A 23389-nucleotide genomic window follows, 5' to 3' on the forward strand; every position below is an offset into this window, starting at 1 on the left:
AAATATCACTGGGAAATGGAGTTGAAAATTAGGTACCCTCTGGCTCTTCTGCAAAATCAGATACAATGTTGTGAATTATGACTGGGATAGCCTTCTAGACCACATTGTCTACTCATTTTACAATCTGAATTATGTTCTCCCTCTGTGTTCTCAGTTGCTTAGTTCAGCAGCATTTAAAATGATTCAGGCAGTTGAGGAAGATTCTTTTGTATTTGATAGATTGTTTTATAGTCTAATGTGACTGTCAGGGAATTTTTCCTTGTATTCACTCTGAAATCCTTCGTGCAGTTTTAACATATTACGTGAAATTACCCGCTCAGAGAATTATCCTAAACAATATGTCTCTGTTCACAGTGTTGACATCCTTTAAATAATTTAATTTCTGTTTCTCTCTCTCTCAATCTCATATTTAGATTGCTGTTTGCCAGTATATTATATCTTCTGTATTCTACTGTTACTGAAGAAATTCTTTTAACTAGGCAGTAGAATGTCGGGATTTGACTACTGAAATTTTTAAATTTTCCTTTTATTTGTTTCCTTTTATGTAGTTCACTTTGAATACTTAAACAATTTTTTAATTGTCCACTGTCAGTCTTTCATAATTTAATGTTTTTCTTTTATGAAGATTTCTGTTACCAGAGTTGTTTAAATTTTTAGACTAGCTTTTCCGCCCTTTTAAGAGATCGTTAAAAGAATAAAAAAATAAATCTGAGAGGATTTGGAGTAATTTCAACAGTTCATACCTTGGTTTTACAAATTTTCCCTTTTTATACAGAAAAGAATGTAAATAACTGTCTGTATTGTATATAACTACTAGTTGCACTGAATTGTTTACCTAAAATTACTTTTAGTTGTCTTAAAGATATTTAAAACATGCATGATTTCTAGGTTGCAATGCCTAGATTATTTATGGGCTTTTCTCTGGTCTTTTGTTTCATTTACCAAGCAATTTTATAATCGTTTAAGAATTAGTGTAGTTTAATGGTGGGTTTAAAGTAAGACCGTCCTGGTTTGAAGCCTTTCATTTACTTTCTTTGTTATTTTTGGCAAGCAGATTTCTTGTCTTTACCTGTTTTCTCATGTGTAAAATGAGAATAGTTATAGTACCTCTTCTTCGTGGTAGTTGTATTTAATGATTATATATATTTATGCACATAGTCCTTGACTTGTAATGGGTTTACATCCTGATAAATCCATTGTAAGGTCAAAACATTTTAAGTTGAACTTAATTTAATACACCTAACCTACTGATCATAGCTTAGTGCAGCTTACCTTAAATGTGGTTGGAACATTTAACATTAGTCTGCACTTGAACATAGTCATCTAACACAAAACTTTATTTTATAATAAAATGGTAACTATCTCATGTAATTTGTTGAATACTGTACTGAAAATGGAAAACAGAATGGTTGTATGGGTACTGAAAGTGTGGTTTCTGCTGAGTGCGTTATCGCTTTTGCAACATTGTAGGGTCAAAAAATTAGAAGTGGAGCCATTGTAAACTGGGGACTGTCTGTATGTGTATGGAGCTTAGAATAGTGACTGGCACATAGTAAGTCCTAAAATAATTTTAATTATGGTTTTATTATTTGTTGTTATTGAATTAGTTGAATTTTGATTTATTAGAACCATATAGGTCAAATTACCTTTTTTTCATATAAACTCTTGGCTTGCCTACAATTATTGTTTTTATTGGTACATAATTGGGTCACTATTTCTATTTAGCATTTTAATATTTAGTGAATTCTTTGTATGAGAATGCATTCTTTAGTCTGGAAATGTTGAATTTTTCTGTTATTTTGTTGCAGGAGTGTAGCTTTTGTGAAGACCCTCGCTTTGCTAGAACTGGAGTTTGCATTAGCTGTGATGCAGGGATGTGCAGAGCCTATTTCCATGTGACCTGTGCTCAGAAGGAAGGCTTGCTTTCAGAGGCAGCAGCAGAAGAGGTAGGTTTATTTAAATGCTTAATTGTTGAACATGTTCACAAGACATCTTTTGATTCTATTATCCTGTAACAGGTATAAATAATAAAAGAAATTTTAACATTTATTCTTAAAGTTGTTGCAAGATCACCGTTGTAAAACTTTAAGAGTAAATATCTTTGAGTTTTGTTAGTCTTTTTTTGTTGTTGGTTTTTTTTTTTTTTTTTTTTTGAGGCAGAGTTTCACTTTTGTTACCCAGGCTGGAGTGCAATGGCGCGATCTTGGCTCACCGCAACCTCCGCCTCCTGGGTTCAGGCAACTCTCCTGCCTCAGCCTCCTGAGTAGCTGGGATTACAGGCACGTGCCACCATGCCCAGCTAATTTTTTTGTATTTTTAGTAGAGACGGGGTTTCACCATGTTGACCAGGATGGTCTCGATCTCTTGACCTTGTGATCCACCCGCCTCGGCCTCCCAAAGTGCTGGGATTACAGGCTTGAGCCACCGCGCCCGGCCTGAGTTTTGTTAGTCTTAAAGCTAGTCAGACATTTGGAAAACATTAAAATTTTTATAGTGAGATCTGACAGATAAAAGAAAATCCAAGTTGTCTTAAATCATTAAAATATCAGCATTTCAGCCTCATCCATTATAGTTTAAAAAATAGCATATTTTATATGAGAATCTGAAACTGTATTTGAGTAACCTTGCTTTATATTTCTTTTTTTTTTTTCTTTTTTTTTTTTTGAGACGGAGTTTCGCTCTTGTTACCCAGGCTGGAGTGCAATGGCGCGATCTCGGCTCACCGCAACCTCCACCTCCTGGGCTCAGACAATTCTCCTGCCTCAGCCTCCTGAGTAGCTGGGATTACAGGCATGCGCCACCACGCCCAGCTAGTTTTTTCGTATTTTTAGTAGAGACGGGGTTTCACCATGTTGACCAGGATGGTCTCGATCTCCCGACCTCGTGATCCACCCGCCTCGGCCTCGCAAAGTGCTGGGATTACAGGCTTGAGCCACCGCGCCCGGCTATATTTCTTTAAGTAAAATCATTACTGTGTCTTCAGTATCTCTGTTGCTATCTCTTTACTGTTATTTTTAATTCCATAATATTCCTTTCAGATCTATTGACTTTACATTAAACAGTCAGTTGTATTCAGTGTTTGGGGAACTTGTTAAGATTCGTACAAGTAGTCTGAGTTTAAAACTATTTTCATTACACTATAAAATTGTTACTTACTTTTCTGAACTCTATTCTTTCACAAGTATTAGAGGAGACTTCCAGAGATTACATACAGTAGAACCCATTGAATATAGAAACAATTTTGAGAATCTGGCTACCTTTTTTTTATGTCAGTTATCTAGGCATTAAAGATATTTGCAAAAATGTAAAACAGTGTGCCACTCTTGTCACTTAAATTTGTGTGTGTGTGTGTGTGTGTGTGTGTGTGTGTGTGTGAATTGTATTTATTTTAGTAGAAGAGTATGCTTCTGTAGTGGACCCATTATTTAAATTAAATTCATGAATATTGCCAAAAAATTCCAATTTTAATTTCTAATGTGTAACTTTCTAAAATATAACTCACATTTGGTAACTGTCTAAAATGTAACTCACATAAACTCTAGAGTCCTGAGTAATTTTTAAGAATGTTAAGGAATTGTGAGCCGGTTCAGTTGATTCTTTAAGCTCATACAGTAATGAGTGTTTATTTAGTAATTTTTATTGTATATTCATGCTGGCTTTATGGTAGTAATCTAAGCCTCTCCTTTTTTTTTTTTCTTTCTTTCTTTCTTTTTATTGGGTAAATTTTGTTTGTTGTCCTGGGATTTTAATCTTAGTCCATTTATTTCATTTCCAGAAAACAAGCAAAGATACTCTGATGAAGAAAATTTGTAGAAAAAATTTGAAGGATGTATTTTATGAATAAACAGATCTTACAGGAGTTGTATTTTTGATACATGCAGCTGTTTTTGACAGATATAGCTGTTCTAGTCTTTTCATTTATATAGCTGTTTCAGTCTCTTGATTTTGAGGAGTTGTATTTTGATGAAGGCTACTAGATGAACACTGAGCGTCTTCTCAGCTACTAGGTAGACATAGAGTTAAAATTATACAGTAGGGTAGTATGGATTCCTCATAACTACATCTGAGAATGGTGGACAGAAGTACAAGAGGGCAATACAGGTAAGACTTAGAGGACCAGATACATACTAGGTAACTACTTGGATTAGGGAATCTATAGGGAAGGGTTAGTTGTCTACTTCTGGAAAATTTTGAGCTTTGTGGTCAGTAGAGTTCCTTTGCAGCTAGTAGATAGCTTTCTTTTTTACTATGGTAGTTTGGATTCCTTTGCACAGCATCATACACCATCATTTTTGGAAAGATAGCAGTTAGTTAATTAACAAAAATGTGTGAAACAGCCACATATGGGACAGTGAGGTATAATGGAGTTTGTGGGATTTGGAGAGTGCATCTCCATCTAAAGGCATGCAGATTAAGTGAAACTAAATATAATATTAATCTAAATAGTTTACAGTTTGTGGTCTGCATATCTTATCTGTGAGCTAATTTAGGGAAATGTATAGGGAAACGTACATTAGGATGTGAGAACTGGCCCTGAAGCATCTTCCTTGCCTTGCTGTGTCTCTTGATTAATTAGGTGAGAGCCCTGGATGCTGGAATAATAAAGTGGAACTTTTCTCCCTATTCACTACTTTACTCAGTGTGCTGTTGTTCTGGGAGGCAATGACCTAAAGCATATTTACATATATATGTTCCTGGTTTCTTGTTATAAGCAGAGAATTAGAAAATTCTAAATGTTTTCTGAACAGTGTTTCAAAACCCAGGATATTACATGAATCAATATTAATGAAGTTTGCATTTGACAGTACTCATTCTGTTAAAATGAAGGTCTTCTCTATTTCTAGATGGTTGTACTTGTGTATATGAGGATTTATGTAATGTAATAACTTTTAAAATTAAGAAACACATTTTAAACTAAAATAGATCTATGTTTGTGAGCGTATTTTGCCTTCTGTTTCCATTTTATTCTCTTTAGGCATGCTAGGAAACTTTTTTAAGGACTATATCAAGTTGAATTTACTACTTTTTCATGGTGGTTTTATGTAGGCTGTAACAAAAGGTTGAAAAATAGAATAAACATCTCAGTTTCATCTAATGATATTGTATAACTTTCTGTATTTTTTATGACTTTTTATAGCTTTCTGACATAGTGCTTTATCTCATTGGTGAGAATCCATGTGAAGTTTCTATACTTTTTCATCTCCTTTGTGGATATTCCAGATTTATTTAGAATAGTCAAAGCATGTTATGACACAACATGCTTTATTAGAAGGATACTTAAAACCATGTTATGATACAACATCTTGTTTTTAAAACTGAGCTGTAGGGCTGGGTGCAGTGGCTTATGCCTGTAATCCCAACACTTTGGGAGACCAAGGCCAGAGGATTGCTTGAGGCCAGGAGTTTGAGACCAGCTTGGGCAACATAGCAAGACCCTGTCTCTTTAAAAACAAAAAAAATTAGATGGGTTTGATGGTGCTTGTAGTCTCAGCTACTGGAGAGGCTGAGGCAGGAGGATCACATATACCCGGGAATTTGAGGCTGCATTGAGCTATGTTCTTACCACTGCACTCAGCCTGGGGAACAGAGAGAGACCCTACCTCTAAAAAGTTTAAATAAATAAATTTAAAAAAAAAAACTGAGCTATTGCACAGGCTCAGTTATACTGACTAAAACTTATGTTACTATGTTTTACATTATATAGTCTGAAGTTGCTTATAGTCCAAGTAAGTCATATGGTAGTTTCTTCTGTAATTAAGGTGTAATTTGGTACTATTGGACATTGCTATACTCTGTTACATAGAAAATTATATTTGAAACAAAATAAAACCAGGTTCAGTGGCACATACCTGTAATCTCAATACTTTGAGAGGCCAAGACAAGGAGGATCTCTTGAGGCCAGAATTTTGAGATGAGCCTAGGCAACACAGCAAGACCCCATCTCTACAAAGAATGTAAAAATTACCCACATGTGGTGGTGTGTGCCTATAGTCCTAACTGCTTAGGAGGTTGAGGCAGGAGGATGCTGACCCCAGAAGTTCAAGGTTTCATTCTGAACTTGAATGAAAATATCTGTGGGTGAATAAGAATATTGATAGTTCATAATTGAAAAGGTAAGTTTGATAGGCCATTAGGTTATTATTGTATTTAAATGTTTCTGGTTTCAGTAAACACATTGATTTTATTATTAAGATACCAATAAAGCATATGTATGTTCTTCAAATACACTGTTTTTACAAGTGCGAGGTGGTTCTCAATGTACAAAACTGAAGTGTCTTCTTTCAGTTTATATAACTTTGATCTGTTATGTCAGTTTTACCCAGGGAGTTTTCTTTAAAAAAAAAAAAAAAAAAAGTATTTTAAGATTCTCGACCAAATCATGCCATCTAGAAGACCAGAAGCTAGACTTAATCCATAGATGCATTTTGTTGGTTAGAAATAGGGATAAAAATGACAGCCTTGAATTTGAATGCCTTTATGGGGCATTCCAGTTTGCCATAGGCTCTAAGTTCTCACAGGCCCCACCATTTACTAACTGTCCCTCATCATTCATTTTTGTCTTATATTTTTCTAGCATCTTTTAGGTCTCCTTCACCCATGTACATTGCCTGTTACTGCTTCCGAAGACATTTACATTTAAGGCCGTCGCCTTAATCAGAATTTGCTAAATCAGAATTTGCAGAGTTGGGCTTTAGTAACCTCTATTTAGAAACCTCCTTAAATGAATCTGATGACAGTCAGGTAGTGGTTACGGAAGATGGACCTTACGTACTGGATGTAGGTCTTGGTTCAGCAACGTAACCTCTCTGGTTTTCGGTTTTCTATCCATAAAATTGTCATTAAAATGGTAGAACCCACCTCCTGTGGTAGTGGTGAAGGTTAAAGAGCTAGTATATAAAAAAGCACATGTGCTTATTTCATGGTAAATATTCAGAAACCTGTTTTTCTCTTTCAGTTTTCCATTGGGAGTAGGATTTTGAAAGCTCCCTTTCTCTAAGCAGGTTGAAGGTATATTCCACATCAACCTATGTATTAATTAGGTTACTATTTTGACTGGTTTAAAAAAACCAAATAACGAGGTGCTTCCCTTAAACGAGGAAGAAATTGAATTCACTCCAATATATGATTCCAGGCTGACTGGATACTGAGGAGAGTTTGCTTCCGGGATTAGTTCCCTTCTTCTTGCTTCATTTTTCTTTACTCTGTTGCACTCTCCTACACAGTCAAAGATGGTTTATCACCATCTTGACTGGATTCTACCTCACTGGAAGCAGGAAAGAGGAGGTTAAGAGTAGACAGCTACTTTTCAAGTGCATGGTCTGGGAATTTCGTACAACTCATTGGCCAGAACTTAATCACATGGCCACATCTAGCCATGAGGAGGCTGGATCAGATAGTTTCTATGGAGTAGCCATGTGCTGGGCAAAAACTCACAGGGTTCTGGTACTAATGGGAAGAAAAGATACTATAAGACAGTTGATAGTTTCTGCCATAGTAAGTATTGTTGCTTTTCTTAAACCAGAGTCTTGGTCTAAATCCTTAACTCATCTATGTAAGCATGGACCTATCTCTAATAACTCAATTTCAACCTCATTTACTTTGAAACACTAGAATAATTATCTAGATCTGGGCATTTGGGCTGAGGTTCAGTATAATCTTTATTTTCATTAAACATCTCTGTCACCAAGTTTTAGAGCATGTCATGAGAAAGCAGATATTTGTATGTGTTAATGTAGTCTCCTAAATTTTTTGTATTTTATTTTTAAAGCTATATGAAGTAATTATAAGTAAACACTGTTTTACTGATGAAGTATCTAAGGCCCAGAGATGTTAAGCAATTTTTAGAAGTCCCATAGCCAGTAAATGGTAGAGCCAAGATTTGTATCCAGGTTTTTATGTCTCCAAATTCTGTGATACACAGTGCTCTACAGTGGCATCTATAGATACCACACTACAGAATTGCCTCATATCCTTTTTTTTTTTTTTTTAAATACTAAGGACACATTAGGTATCTTTTTCTTCCTATTCTTAGATGTCTCTCCTTCGTAGTGTGTCATTTCTCTTTGCGTTGTAAAACTCTGCTTTACTAAGAGACACTTTTGACATAACTTAGAAAAACTAATAGCCTATGTTTACTGTTTCTCCTTGGGACAGACATAAAGAATGAACAGCTTATTTTTTAGCAATTACACTGAAAATTACTTTTTTGGACTACAATACAAATTGTTTTTGATAGAATAAATCCTCTTTTTGTACGCTACTTTTTATGAATGAAAAATGTACTATTACGCTATGATAGAGCTGTGATTGCATTTGAGTTGTTAGGGAAAGAGCTAAAGGATATAACATAAATTTTTTAATTGACAGGGCTTGGACTTCTTAATTCTATTTTTTTTTTTTTTTTTTTTTTTTTGACAGAGTCTCACTCTGTCACCAAGGCTGGAGTGCAGTGGTGCGACCTCAGCTTACTACAACATCTGCCTCCTGTGTTAAAGTGATTCTCTTGCCTCAGCCTCCCGTGTAGCTGGAATTACAGGCATATGCCACTGTGCCTGGCTAATTTTTGTACTTTTAGTAGAGCCTAGATTTTGTCATGTTGGCCAGGCTAGTTTTGAATTCCCAACCTCAAGTGATCTGCTTGCCTTGGTCTCCCAAAGTGCTGGGATTACAGGCATGAGCCACCACTCCTGGACCTTAATTCTGTTTTTATCCTCCGTAGAATCTGTCCATTGTTAGCCAGTTGGAAATGCCATACTTACCTTGTTGGCTATTCCAATATTGTTGTTTGCAATATTAGTCTATGTATGCATAACTTTAATATTTAATGATTATTTGTACCTAAGATTATTAAAATCCTATTTGTTTTAAACAGTGATCTTTTGAAAAATGTAGCCAGCCTTTCATGGTCCACGATTCCACATTCTTAGATTCAGCCAACTGCAGATTGAAAATATTTGGGGGGAAAAAAGCATAATAAAAATAAATTAAAAACTAATACAGTATAACAACTATTTGTACAACATTTACATTTGTATGTTAGGTATTATAAGTAATGTAGAGATTACTTAAAATATTTGGGAGAATGTATGTAGACTAGATGCAAGTGCCATACCATTTAACATAAGACACTTGAGCATACATAGATTTTGATATCCTTGAGGAGTCCTGGAACCAATCTGCTATGGATATTGAAGGGCTACTGTATAAGTACACCCAAATAATACAATATATTTGATTTCAGTCTCTTCAAACACACAAGCCCTTAAAAAAAAAAAAAAGCTGTTGGTAATTTGAAGTTGATATGCAAGATCAAGTTTCTAAAGCAGTAATTTTTATCATTATGTATAAATTATTTTTGTAATTTATTAGACATAACTAGCACTAGTAGATTCTTTGAAAAGGAAGTAATATTCTTTTGTATTAGGTTTTTTATGACTCTTTGGAGTACAAATGTTAACTATTTTTCCCTGCTTTTTTTGTATAGGACATAGCAGATCCGTTCTTTGCTTATTGTAAGCAACATGCAGATAGATTAGACAGAAAGTGGAAGAGAAAAAACTACTTGGCTCTACAATCCTATTGTAAAATGTCTTTGCAAGAGAGAGAAAAGCAACTTTCACCAGAAGCACAGGTATAGGATTCATGTCAAAACCCTTGTTTTTCTTTTAAGGTTATGTATGGATTTTACATCTCATGTGTGTTTTCCAGTGACATCTGAAGTATAATAAGAAGTTTGGTTAGTTGTCTAGGAGGTGGATTGTGATTAAGGTTAATAGTGAGTATAATTTTTGGCTGAATACAGTATTCCTTATTTAGTCAACAGAGCAGTCCTTTATAAAGTATAAACTCACATTGAAAAATGTGGCTGTGAGGAAATTATCCTATCAGTACAATATATTTGCTACATCTTGTTTCAGTCTATTCAAAGGATTTAGTCAGTTTGCCTATATTTAAAATATAATTTTATATACATTAAATGTATGGAAACAATAGCAGCTATTAAGAAGAGAAACTTCAGCTTAATGAAACTAGTTTCTCAAAATTCTGATTATAAGTTAGGACAATTGTTGCTAGGGGTAGATCTAGTTTATTGTAACTCAAGAATTACACAGTATACCTTAAGGATCATTCACACATGTAATTTGCCTTGATATAAGAAGTTTTGATTATCTTTCTATAAACATGGGAGTAAAAACCAATGTAAAAATCGTAAGGAATATGTTCCATTTTATTATCTTTTAAAATTTGGATACCTTTCTTTTATAGGCAAGGATCAATGCCCGACTTCAGCAGTATCGTGCCAAAGCGGAGCTAGCTCGATCCACCAGACCCCAGGCCTGGGTTCCAAGGGAAAAGTTGCCCAGACCACTCACCAGCAGTGCTTCAGCTATTCGTAAACTTATGCGGAAAGCAGAACTGATGGGGATCAGTACAGATATCTTTCCAGTGGACAATTCAGATACTAGTTCTAGTGTGGATGGAAGGAGAAAACATAAGCAACCAGCTCTCACTGCAGATTTTGTGAATTATTATTTTGGTCAGTATAGACACTGATACATGCACACTTTTACTGAGAATAATTTGTTAATGAAAAATATTTGGTAATACTGTCAATTTTTAGAAATGTATTAGCCATGTTACATATATCATAGAGGAGTGTTTATTTTCCTAATATGTTGTGAGTTTTTACAAAATGCTAGGTTCATTTTGTGAATATAATTAAAAGTTTTAAACTATGTAGGTTTATCAATGTGGTCATCTCTAGGGCTAGTTTCTTCCTATGTCAGCTCTTCTACTAAAGTAAATTTGGATGTTTCATTTAAATAGAGAGAAATATGCGCATGATTCAAATTCAGGAAAATATGGCTGAACAAAAAAATATAAAAGATAAATTAGAGAATGAGCAAGAAAAGCTTCATGTGGAATATAATAAGGTAAGTTGGCTACAAAATAGGCAACATAATTTAGATCTTACTGATGATTTTTTTGTGATTGTATGGCATTTTTTTATGTGGTATTTTAAAATTCTTCTGGAGCTCTTAGGCTCTTCCCTATAACTCCTACTCCTTATTAGCTTCATTATCATCACTGTCTCTTACTGAGTACTTTATGTGCCAGGCATAATTATGATCTCTTTACATGCATTACCTCATTTAATTCCCATCTTAACGTGTAGGTTATAGTCATTGCTTCCATTTTCAATGGAAACTGAATTCTGAAGAGGTTAAATAATTTGCCCAGGTTCACACAAGTAGTCAAGTCACAAAATGGGGGTGTGAGGTCACTCATCTGACTCTATTCTTTATTTCTAACCAATAAACATTACTATAGAGCTTCACTTTCTAAGTTTGTAGAAAGTTTAGAAACTTTTCTTTATTATTTATCTTGAATTACATTTTAATATTTGGATAAAAAAATTTCTGAATTTGAATTTTCATGTACCTCTTCATCCTAAAGATGACAAAGATCAAAAAGAAATATCTGTTACAAAAGCACAATGTGGTAAAAATGTCATGCCAAGTATAACTTGAGCACATAAAACAGGTACTGACTTATTGTTAGAAAACATTTTAAATAATAAAATATTATGAAGTAAGTTTCCAATAATAAGCTACACTGTGTAGTAAAAAGACTACTTGAAACTAGATTCAAAGGACCTGGGGATTCTTGCTAGCTCTGTGGTCCTGGCCAACTCATAAAAACTCTATGATCCTTAATTTTTTTCATTGGCAAAATAGTAGAAATACATCTTGATGGAGTCATAAGGATTAATTAGCAGAATGTCTGTGATATTATATTATATGGCAAACTATAACAGAAGGTATAAACGTAATCATTGTTAACAGCAGAAAACAAAATGCTTACAGCAGCAAATACCGCTGAGTAATTGGATAGCCTTGTCTCTCAGTGGTATTGTGGCTTGAATATATTAACTATATATGGAGGCTGGGCGCAGTGGCTCACACCTGTAATCCCAGTACTTTGGGAGGCCGAGGCGGATGGATCATGAGGTCAAGAGATGGAGACCACCCTGGCCAACATGGTGAAACCCCATCTCTACTAAAAATCCGAGAATTAGCTGGGCGTGGTGGCAAGCGCCTGTAGTCTCAGCTACTTGGGAGGCTGAGGCAGGAGAATAGCCTGAACCCAGGAGGCAGAGGTTGTAGTGTACCGAGATCATGCCACTACACTGTAGCCTGGAGACAGAGTGAGACTGTCTCAAACAAAACAGAACTCTGTGTGTGTGTGTGTGTGTGTGTGTGTGTGTGTGTGTGTGTGTAGAGAGAATAAAATGTAGATATTCTTGGATATTTATTGATAAATTACTTAAATTGTCAGATATTTTAATGAAGTTTACTAATTTGACTTACTTTGTAGTTATGCGAATCTTTAGAAGAACTTCAAAACCTGAATGGAAAACTTCGAAGTGAAGGACAAGGAATATGGGCCTTACTAGGCAGAATCACAGGGCAGGTTAGTTTCTTTCCAATTGCTATCTCCTTCAGTTCTTGCTCTCTATATGATTTTTGAAGAATAGATTTTTGATAAAACTGTCGCTTTACTAATTGAAGAATTCTGTTTGATCAGGGCCTAATCCTTTGGGATAATGATTTCTGCTTGAAACACATTGTGAGCATTGGAAGCTGCCTACTGAGAACCTCTAGTTTAATTTGGTTGTTTCAACAGCTATCTTGTGTGCAGATTTTTTTCATTTGCTCTAACTGATTGACTTGTCATTTGTGATGAAGCTAAGACTTGAAGCATGAGTTTTTCCTACTACATACTTCTTTTAATTTAGCCGTTTTAGATTCCTTGCCACATTTTTTTCCCCCTATTCTTAGGCTGGGTTTTTTTTTTTAATTTGCTATTCCTTGGATGTATAATTTGAAATTTAAAAGGCAAACTAGAGAAATTTGTTCTTAAGTTATTTTGTTCTCAGCTGTATAAGAGATGGTTTTTAAAGCTTTAATGTTAAAATGCATTTTTCCCCTTCAACAGTAGCTATGATCGTAGTTACTAAAAAAGAAAAAATCTTTATTCATGAAGACCGTTAGTCTATTAAAGTTTTTGGTGTTGAAAAGAATATTATTGTTAGATGGATTTCTTTGAATGCCTTTTTTAGTACTGTGTATATAATTGATAAATTAAGATTTTTTACAAAAAAATTTTATTACTGTTTTTTTAAGGATGATGGAGACCCACTGTTAGTGGTCCTTTCACACAAATAAGTAGTTTTATTTGCAAAGGCGCTTTTCAAAGAACAGATTTTTTTTTTATCACACTTGTTTTAGATGTTTATGGAGAGTCCAATTTATCACACAACTTGTATAGCTATTTTATGAAGTGATACATACTGATTTGTACTGTGCTATACTAGCTTTGAAGATGCTTTATGTGATCAGAATGGCTGTGGTTTATATCATAAAGAATATTTTAAGAGGCGAGAATTAGTAGTTGCCTCTGGAAGGATCAGACTTTGTTCCTGTTAATAGGTTGGTTGATGGATTTTTGGAAGATTATGGTGTTTTATACTTAATATTTAGAGAGTTAATGTTGACTATAAGGCTTTAGTTTATTTCCCAAGCTAGCATTATCTTTTGGCTTGATTTGCAAGTTTCTCTCAAGAATCTCCTGCTTAGTATAAAATATTATCTACTATAAAAGTCATTTTCATTTATTAAAAGACCTTTAACAGAGGTTTGCAAATTTCCTTTTGCAAATGTAAAATACACAGCAGAAGTAGAATTCATTTATATTGTTTGTATGATACTTTTTTTCAGTTGGTTGAACAGATGTGGGCCCACCAGGCCATTGAGAAGTGACTTTGATAGATGGTTGCTGTCTGAGAAGCCAGCATTCTACAGATTAGTAGAAACACAAAGAGAATCTCACTTGCTTTGTTGGAGAGTTTGGTCCAATAAGATAATTTTTCTAATTAACCTATGGAGCACCAATATAGCTGGGGTGCTGAAGAAAATAAATCGCCTCAATATTCTTTTTGTCAAATATACTGTGTTATTTTTTTTTTAACCTCCTACATATGTGTCTTTTCTTTCAAAGCTAAAGTAGTTTAATTTTCATAATATTTTAGCTTACCACGGAAAATTGATGAAAGTCTGTAATTATAGATTTGTGATGGAAATAGAACTATTAGAAAACTCAACTTTAATCCTTTTTGCCAATGTGGTAACTGGTAAAGCAGATTTTCCCCTAATAATCCTACTATATTTAGTTGGCTTGAGTGGCAATTAGAGGAAAATGTTGCTTTTATTTCTTCCTTAAAACCATATATACTACATTTGTTCAAATCAATAGAAGTTGAATATACCGGCAATTTTGCGAGCACCCAAGGAGAGAAAACCAAGTAAAAAAGAAGGAGGCACACAAAAGACATCTACTCTTCCTGCAGTACTTTATAGGCAAGTAACGAAATTAATAATGATAGAATAATACTGTGTATTTTTTTAATTGATACTTATTAGAAAGAAGATACTGCAAATATTTGAGAATGAATTATGTCCATACCTGAATTTAATTTAAGTGCATTTGAAGTTCATTTTAGCAAAGGTGCAGTCGAGTTTAGAATGATAGAGGAGATTTTTGTTGCTGTTATAATAAGATAAATGACTTTCTGTGTCTTTGAAGTTTAGGCAGTTATGTCTGCCTAAACTCTGTGGAAATGAGCAGTTCTCTTTGGGGAATTGGAAAATTACTGTAGATAATATTATGATTATTGTCTTAAATAATTAATATAACAGATGAGTATTTATACTTTATTTTACTTGAATGAATTGTAGAGTTTCTATTTTAGGTAGTGATGGTTATCATATACTTACATAGAATGAATCTCTTGCCTTTGTAGATAGTGGATAATAAAGATAGTTTTAGATTGGAGTTTCTACACTTCTTTCTCTTGCTGCTCAGTTGCAGTCACTTTGTTTGCCTAAGTATTTTTGTCTTTTAATTTCTTTGCTCAGTATTTTTAGTGTTGACCATTACAGTAATTTTATTGTAGTAAGGACTTCTTCTTTCCATAAATAAATAGGTTGCGATCTCATTTTTTTCTGCATAATTTATATTGATTGAGAGTTTAGAAGATGCTGGTGTTTTTGTGTATGTATGTGTGTATATATATATGTATCTGTATGCATACATATATGTTGTGGATGTGTAAATACATAAATGTTCTTCTCAAAATCTTTTTCTCAAAAATAGTAGCAATAACAGCAATATCAGTCTCCATAACTACTTTTGGTTTTCTGTTGGAGGCTCCCTCTACAAGGAATAGCAAATAACTTCCTTGAAGTGTGGGAAAAGCCGACATTGTCTTAGTGTGCAATGTGAACATTAGCATATTCTCAGGCTACCTTTTCCAAAAAGCACTGTTGGTTCATTTGGAACTATCAGACATTATCACTATTCTTCTGACTTTTATGACTACAATTCATTTTCATTTCAGAATATATTTTAAGTGATTTTCCTTTTTTACTGAGACCAGACACTATTTATTTATTTATTTATGTTTAGGCTTTTTAAGTGTGTGTGTTGTACAACTATTTTTTTCTAGGAGTTACAAAAGCCTAACCATCATTGCTTTCTGTATATTCCCAATATAAATATGCTTTAGATTTTCAGGTAATCGTATTTATGTACATAGGTGTGGTTGAATTACCTTTTTGCACAGGAGAAGTTAGATTTCTGAGAAACAAACCAAAAAAATCCTTTAATAATAGTAACAATCACAGAACTCCGCAATCTTTGCAATAACTGTCAATTGGAGTGTGTGTGTGTGTGTGTATAGTATGTGTGGTTTTTTTGTCTATCTCAATAGAAGAAGTATTAAGTTAAATCAAGATGAAATTTTGTAGTTTGAAAAATATCCTGTAAGTAAACCGCGTTTCACTATGATAATTATTGAAATCTTTATTTGCTACCTTTATTAAAAGTTGTGGGATTTGTAAGAAGAACCATGATCAGCATCTTCTTTTATTGTGTGATACCTGTAAACTACATTACCATCTTGGATGTCTGGATCCTCCTCTTACAAGGATGCCGAGAAAGACCAAAAACAGTTATTGGTGAGTAAAATCAGGAGATTTACATGTTTGGATTGATTTACTGTTAGTTTCAGCAGTAAAAGATGAAGTGTTATATTTATTCGTAATAAAGTATTTGTCACGTTTTAAAATTCACTGTCATCAATATTTATTATAGCATGTGACTGAATCTATAACAGCTTTTTGAGAAATGAATTTTTCATTAATTGTGGCTATTATCTTAGCAATAGATGGTTCTTTAAGCCATGAATTGTGTCCATTGTTTATAATTCTCTTGTTTTATTGTTAAGAATTTCTCAAATGCCTTATGTTATTTTGAAATTGAATGAATTTATCTAAAATTTGCTGTCATATTTATGATTTTACTTGCAATTTAGTATTTTTGGATTAGTGCCAAAGGCTTTACTTGGTATTTGTGCTAGTTATTTAAGTTCTACCATGCTTTGAAATCTAAAAACATTTGACAAACATTTCTGAATTTTTTTTAATTAGGCATATCAAATCACTACAAGTATTTGATAAAGGTTATGGTATCTATAATGAGTTTTATCCTTTTCTTAATTTGACTCTAAGAAAGGGACAGATGTTCAAATTTCAATAGAGTAATTTCTTATAGGAAGGAGAATATAGGAAATAGAAAACTTTGGAATGAACATGAATATTCTTTTTCTACAAGTAACCTTTCCAGTTTCAGGAAAGAGTGAACACTGAATTTTTAAATGGTAATCTCTGCAAGAGGTTGTGTGTGTTCCTTAAATACATTAGGCATATATTTCAATCTCATTGTCTTATTGGTTAAGACTACCTCTGTTCATTTAATTAGGAAGCAGAAGTTTGTTCACACATTTCACGGGATTCCTTTTTTTTTTTTTTTTTTTTTTTTTCTGAGACGGAGTTTCGCTCTTGTTACCCAGGCTGGAGTGCAATGGCGCGATCTCGGCTCACCGCAACCTCCGCCTCCTGGGTTCAGGCAATTCTCCTGCCTCAGCCTCCTGAGTAGCTGGGATTACAGGCACGCGCCACCACGCCCAGCTAATTTTTTGTATGTTTAGTAGAGACGGGGTTTCACCATGTTGACCAGGTTGGTCTCGATCTCTCGACCTTGTGATCCACCCGCCTCGGCCTCCCAAAGTGCTGGGATTACAGGCTTGAGCCACCGCGCCCGGCCGGGATTCCTTTTTTATAGTGTTCTTTTATCAATTTGTTTTGAGATATTCACACTGGCCTGTTCTTTTGAAAGGCTTCAGAAACTGCTGTAGCATATTCAAATGCCAACAATGTTAATAAGCGTCCTGGGTGGGGTTTTTGGTTTTTTTTTTGAGACGGAATTTCGCTCTTGTTACCCAGGCTGGAGTGCAATGGCGCGATCTCGGCTCACCGCAACCTCCGCCTCCTGGGTTCAGGCAATTCTCCTGCCTCAGCCTCCTGAGTAGCTGGGATTACAGGCACGCGCCACCATGCCAAGCTATTTTTTTTGTATTTTTAGTAGAGATGGGATTTCACCATGTTGACCAGGATGGTCTCGATCTCTCGGCCTCGTGATCCACCCGCCTCGGCCTCCCAAAGTGCTGGGATTACAGGCTTGAGCCACTGCGCCCGGCCTGGGTGGGTTTTTAAGTTGAAAGCTGGTTTGGTAGTCTCCAGAGCCAGGATGTTTTGCCATCAACTTATATGGAAATAGGCAGTTTTCTCCTTAAATGAGGTTATGGACCCTCCTGATACTACTGCTCTGCCTTCAGAGCTCTCTTTTCCAGTGTGTGAGAGTTTCTGGATGTACTTCAGATGGAAGTCCATAGCCTGTGCACTCAAAAAAAAAAAAAAAAAGGCATATTTTTGCTAGCCACAAGGAGGGAGCTGACGGCCATTATCCTCAGTGAAGTAACCCAGAAATAGAAAACCAGATTCTGCATGGTCTCACTTATAGGTGGAAGCTGAATACTGGTTACTCATGGGTATAAAGTTGGGGCCTACTAGACTGGGGAGGGAAGGTGGGATACTCATGGATATCAAGATGGTGCCTACTAGAGGAAGGGGGATCAAGGGTTGAAAAACTGTTGGGTACTCTACTCATTACCTGGGTGACAGGGATCATTCATATCCCAAACCTCAGTATCATGCTGTATGCTCATGAAACAAACCTGCACATATACCTCCTAAATCTAAAATAAAAGTTGAAATTATTAAAAACAAAATAAAAGAAATAATGTATATAGCTTGAGGTGTTTAAGTGAGAGCCCTCCTAAAAGAGCTTAAGCAATTTAGAGCCTTTTCATTGGTGTTAGTGGTTTTAAAATAAAAGTAGAAGTTAATGTAGCATAGTGATGCCTTTGATTTCTCCTTGTTTCTAGTGATCACATTTCCTTTGGCCTCTAAGATCAACCTAACTGTGGTTAGCAGTTGACTGGGTGTATTAATTTTGGAGTGTGCAAGATTCAGAGAATTATATTTTTTCTTTAGTGTGCCTCAGATGTGGAGTGTTTTTAGTTTTTGCTTTTTAACATGTTCTATTTATTTTTGAAGTTACATTACAGATAATAAATATTCAAAACTTAACACTTGTAAATTTTTTGCTACATTTTACTGTTACCTATGCTTTTGAAGTTATTGAAGTCTGTAGTATCTGGATGCTTGAAAAAAAATGATGTGCAGGTTGAGTATCCCTTAATTAAAATGCTTGGGACCACCAGAAGTGATTTGGATTTTCTGTTTTTGTTTTGTTTTTATTTTGGAGTATTTGTCTTGTACTTACTGGTCGAGCATCCCACATCTGAAAATCCGAAACCTGAAATACTCCAATGAACATTTTCTTTTACTGTAATGTCAGTGTTCAAAAAATATTTGGATCTTGGAGCACTTCAGATTTTGGATTTTTTGTATTTGGGATACTCAACCTGTAATAGTTGCTACTACACACCCTTTTCCCATCCTACATTCTGTGATGCCATATTAGTAATTTGAAATTGCCATGGTTAGGAGTATTTGTATTATAGAAATTAGTAAATATTACGTAGTAGGGCTTTCCCCACAGAGGGTCAAGTGTTAGACATTTACTAGCATATTGCTGACTGACTTCTGCTTTAGACTCTACCTTGTTCTTACTAGTCCTTTTATTAGGGAAAAGGTCCTTTAATTTCTCTTTGTTTCTAGTGATCAAATTTCCTTTGATCACTAGTGGCCTGTTACTGGATCCTTATTTGATGACTGTGCTTAAACTTCCACAGGTCCCTCTGGTATAACATTTCTAAATGGTCAGTTTATTTTTTCTGTCTTTATGTTCTGCATGCCTGTAGTAATACCATTACTCCTGAATACCCTTTAAGCAAACTGTATCTTAATTGGTATACAATCTGTTGCCTTTTCAGATATCATTTCTACTTGAATGACTATTTTAAGCACTTGCTATCCAGCCTTTTCTTCCAGTACCAGTACTGTTTTCATGGAGACACTAGATCTAGATTTGGATGTTTTCTGTTCACTCCATCCCAGAGGTCATTGGGCTGTGCTGGGCAGGTTAAGACATGTGACAGTAAAGAAAAGATGGATACAGATACAGAAATAATTATTGGTGGAGGGTAGGGAAGTTGAGTAAATTCACCTTGGACAGGCTTAGACATTTCAGTGAAATAGCAGGAGTCTATTGAGAGGGAAAAGACCTGGGATGAACATGGACTCTTGAAAAGATAGCAGATAGTTAATAACAACTTACTGTGAAAAAATCAAACTGACTTGCTGAGGCTGTGTAGCAGTAATGTTTAGTGCATAAGTAAATGTGATTATTTGAGTATTCTTGAATTATGCTCTGCCGCCCAGAAGAAGGAGAGGGGAAAACCTAAGGGCTTCTTAAGTTGGGGTAGGGATGTGAAAAGCTAGTAAAGAATGTTAACAGGTGGGTGAAGAATTCTGCAGGGAATAGAGGCTAGTGATGGTGTGATCTAGGCTCTATTTTGTTTGTATTTCTTTAAGGTGTTTAAAATGCATTTTGTGTTACTTTTAGTTTATGTTATATTGGTTTTTGTCATTGTTGTTTTTAAAAATATACAGTCTTCACACTGCCTTAAATTCGAAGACATGTTTGGTAGGATACTAATAGTAAGTACTTGATTTATTAGAGTAGCTCAAATAGTTAATATGTCTTAATTTTCAAATATTAATGTTATGTTTCTGCCTGCACTCATTTGATTGGAACTTGTGTTGCCTTTTCCAATTGTTTGAAGAATATTCTGAAACACATTATTTGACAGAGAATTGAGTAATATTATTATATCCTTTTATTCCTTGGATATGTCTTTGTTTATTTTGTGATGGAAAGAAAACACAAACCCTTCTAGGAATAGTTTATAGAGGTTTTTTTTTTGCCTTTATTATTCTTGATAATTTATTCATTAAAATTTTTTTATTGCCTCTTCTTCCCATCAACTGCTGGTAGGAATTCCAGCATTAGAATGGAGCATTTTTACTGTAAATGAAATAACAGATACAGATCTGTTATTAAAGTTTTATACTGGTGTTACAACTACAAAAAGAATTAAATTTACAAATTGAGTTAAATGTTGTTCTCTGCTCTTCAAAGAGACACCCATAATGCAGAAGTAGGGGGGCACTGAGGTGCTACTTAACTGAGAAGAATGGTATTTGAACTACCTGTAAAGTTTTATATAGGCACCTGTCAAGCCTGTCCTCTAAATACAGGAGAAAACATGGCCAACGGCTTAGATAAAGCAGGTGTGGGATCCTGAGTTCTTGGTGACTGAAAAAGATAATTTGTGGTGGAGAAAAAAGTAAATCATGAATTATTTGGAGTACAGAATGTTACTAGATTTATTGCATTTAAAGATTCATAAAATCCTTTTTTCTTTAACTTACATGAATAAAATTCTCTAAATTAGTACACTTTCTTGTCTAAGCACTGTTATACATTTTTCTTTAGTAATTGAGATTTTGAAATCCCCACTGGGTCATCGTTCTGATTGTAGGTTGTACTTGTATGGTGCTAGAGATGAAAAAGGTATAGAAAATTGAGAGAAGGCCAGATGCGGTGGCTCAGGCCTGTAATCCCAGCACTTTGGGAGGCTGAGGTGGACTGATCACTTTAGGTCAGGAGTTCAAGACCAATGTGATGTAACCTTGTCTTTACTAAAAATATGAAAATTAGCTAGGAATGGTGGCAGGCACCTGTAATCCCAGCTACTCAGGAGACTGAGGCAGAGAATTGCTTGAACGTAGGAGGCTGAGGCTGCAATGAGCTGACATTGTACCACTACGCTCCAGTCTGGGTGACAGAGTGAGACTCTGTCTCAAAAAAAAAAAAAAAAAAAAGAAAGAAAAAGGAGGGAGACAGAATGGAAGGGTGAAAGGGAAGGAAGAAAGAAAGGTAAGTAGGGAGGAGGGAGGGAAAAAGGAAAGGAGGGAGGGCCTTTCTGTAATATAATTTGATAACTTCTCTAGCCATCTCTGTTTTGAAGGCTATTGCATTTATTACAAGTTGCTAATAATATCCGACATTTCTGGAGTTTTCACAGTTTAGTTATGTTAATAAATTCAGAATATACTTAACATTTCAATTCTGAGATCTTGTGTAAGGTGTGTATTTCTCTTTATCAGTCCTTGATGTTTTCCTATAGGACAAATATAGGAGCAATTTAGTATATTAATTTGGTTGTATTTTTGTTTGATGGTAATCTAACAATCTAGGGCAGGCGTCCCCAAACTACGGCCAGTGGGCCACATGCGGCCCCCTGAGGCCATTTATCCCCCCACCCCCACCGCCGCACTTCAGGAAGGGGCGCCTCTTTCATTGGTGGTCAGTGAGAGGAGCACAGTATGTGGCAGCCCTCCACCTGTCTGAGGGACAGTGAACTGGCCCCCTGTGTAAAAAGTTTGGGGACGCCTGATCTAGGGAATAAAGTGCTAGTTATACTTACATGAAGTGTAGCAATAGATACATAAAAGTTTTCTGAGTAATATATTACTATGTACATTTTTATTTTGCTTTCACACATCAGTTTTTTTGGTGCTAAAATTTTTGCTAACCTATTCCTAAATAATTAGGAATTCCAAGATATTTAGATTAATTTGTATTTTAGGAATAATATCTTTGCATTAACAAAACAAGTGGTACTTGGTATTTAACTCTGTTGTTGGAATTCAGAATTTAAAACTGTCACTTTGACAGTTAAATATTAGTTTAATAAGTTTACAGTATTAGTGAATGAAAGATGTGAATTTTGATGGAGCATGAAATCAAATCAAATCTTTGAAAATATTTGCTATGAGAATTATAAGCTACTTTTAAAGGTACGGATATAAACATATATAAAGTAAATATCAAATACAAGTTTAGAGATTATAATCATTTTTATTAAGAGAATACTGTCAGACTTTTGGAGAATTTGCTTTTGATCGTTCTTTTACATTTGGATAAAATATAAATAAAAATTTGACAACGGTTTTAACTTTTTGAAATGAGCCTTGACTGTTTGGCAATATGAAGATTTCCAGCAGTCACTGTTTAGATTTCTACTGTCTAAATGTTAGCCACTAGCCACATATGGCTATTTAAATTTAAATCAATTAATATTAACATTTGAATTTTTCTCAGTGGTATTTGCCACATTTCAAGTGCTCAGTAACCATCTATGACTATTGGCTACTGTTCTGGACAATGCAGATACATAGGTAATCCTACTATTAGAAAAGGTTCTATTGGATATCACTTGTCTTAAATTTTAGTTTCAGTTAATTTTTCGTATTACACATATTAAAATTATTTATAAATGCTGCTTTAACAAATTTCTTTAGTAAATAAATGTATATTTCTTTTTTTAGAAGTAGTAGGGGCCACCAACTAACATGACCTTTTTTCCCCCCAACACTTCTTAGAATCTGTTTCTATAGTTCCTTTTAGTATATTCAGCACAACTTGTCATTGACTGTAGTTAAAAGATATGGTAACTGTGACAACGAGTAGTGTTAGGGTCCATGAAGGGCTTCGATTTTCAGATATTACAGTATATGTTATTTAAAGAGAAGTCATGCTTTGTAAAGGTAAACTATTATTATTATTATTTGAGACAAGGTCTTGGTCTGTCACCCTGGCTGGAGTGCAGTGTTAACGATCATGGATCACTGCATCCTTGACCCCCTGGGCTCAAGTGACCCTTTCACCTCACCTTCCTACTCAGAAGCTGAGGTGAAAGGGTCACTTGAACCCAGGGGTATATCACCATGTCTGGCTAATTTTGTATTTTGTTTGTAAAAACAGGGATTCATTATACTGTGAGCAATCTTTCTGCCTCAGTCTCCTGAAGTGCTGGGATTATGGTTGTGAGCCA

The 23389-nt window shown here is 34.9% G+C and overlaps 1 protein-coding gene across 9 annotated transcripts in view; it reads left to right on the forward strand.

Annotated features, from left to right (window-relative positions):
- Window positions 1-23389, forward strand: part of PHF14 (PHD finger protein 14) — a 211521-nt gene that overhangs the window by 53306 nt on the left and 134826 nt on the right. For all 9 annotated transcript variants that reach the window (XM_074379511.1, XM_074379514.1, XM_010345745.3 and 6 more), the window contains exons 7-13: window positions 1809-1946; window positions 9485-9631; window positions 10267-10537; window positions 10828-10934; window positions 12379-12474; window positions 14317-14420; window positions 15948-16079. In XM_074379511.1, the coding sequence (XP_074235612.1) occupies window positions 1809-1946; window positions 9485-9631; window positions 10267-10537; window positions 10828-10934; window positions 12379-12474; window positions 14317-14420; window positions 15948-16079 (995 nt within the window). The remainder of the gene's footprint in view (window positions 1-1808; window positions 1947-9484; window positions 9632-10266; window positions 10538-10827; window positions 10935-12378; window positions 12475-14316; window positions 14421-15947; window positions 16080-23389) is intronic.

Source organism: Saimiri boliviensis, chromosome 10 (assembly GCF_048565385.1).
Source record: "Saimiri boliviensis isolate mSaiBol1 chromosome 10, mSaiBol1.pri, whole genome shotgun sequence".
NCBI classification, from domain to species: Eukaryota; Metazoa; Chordata; class Mammalia; order Primates; family Cebidae; genus Saimiri; species Saimiri boliviensis.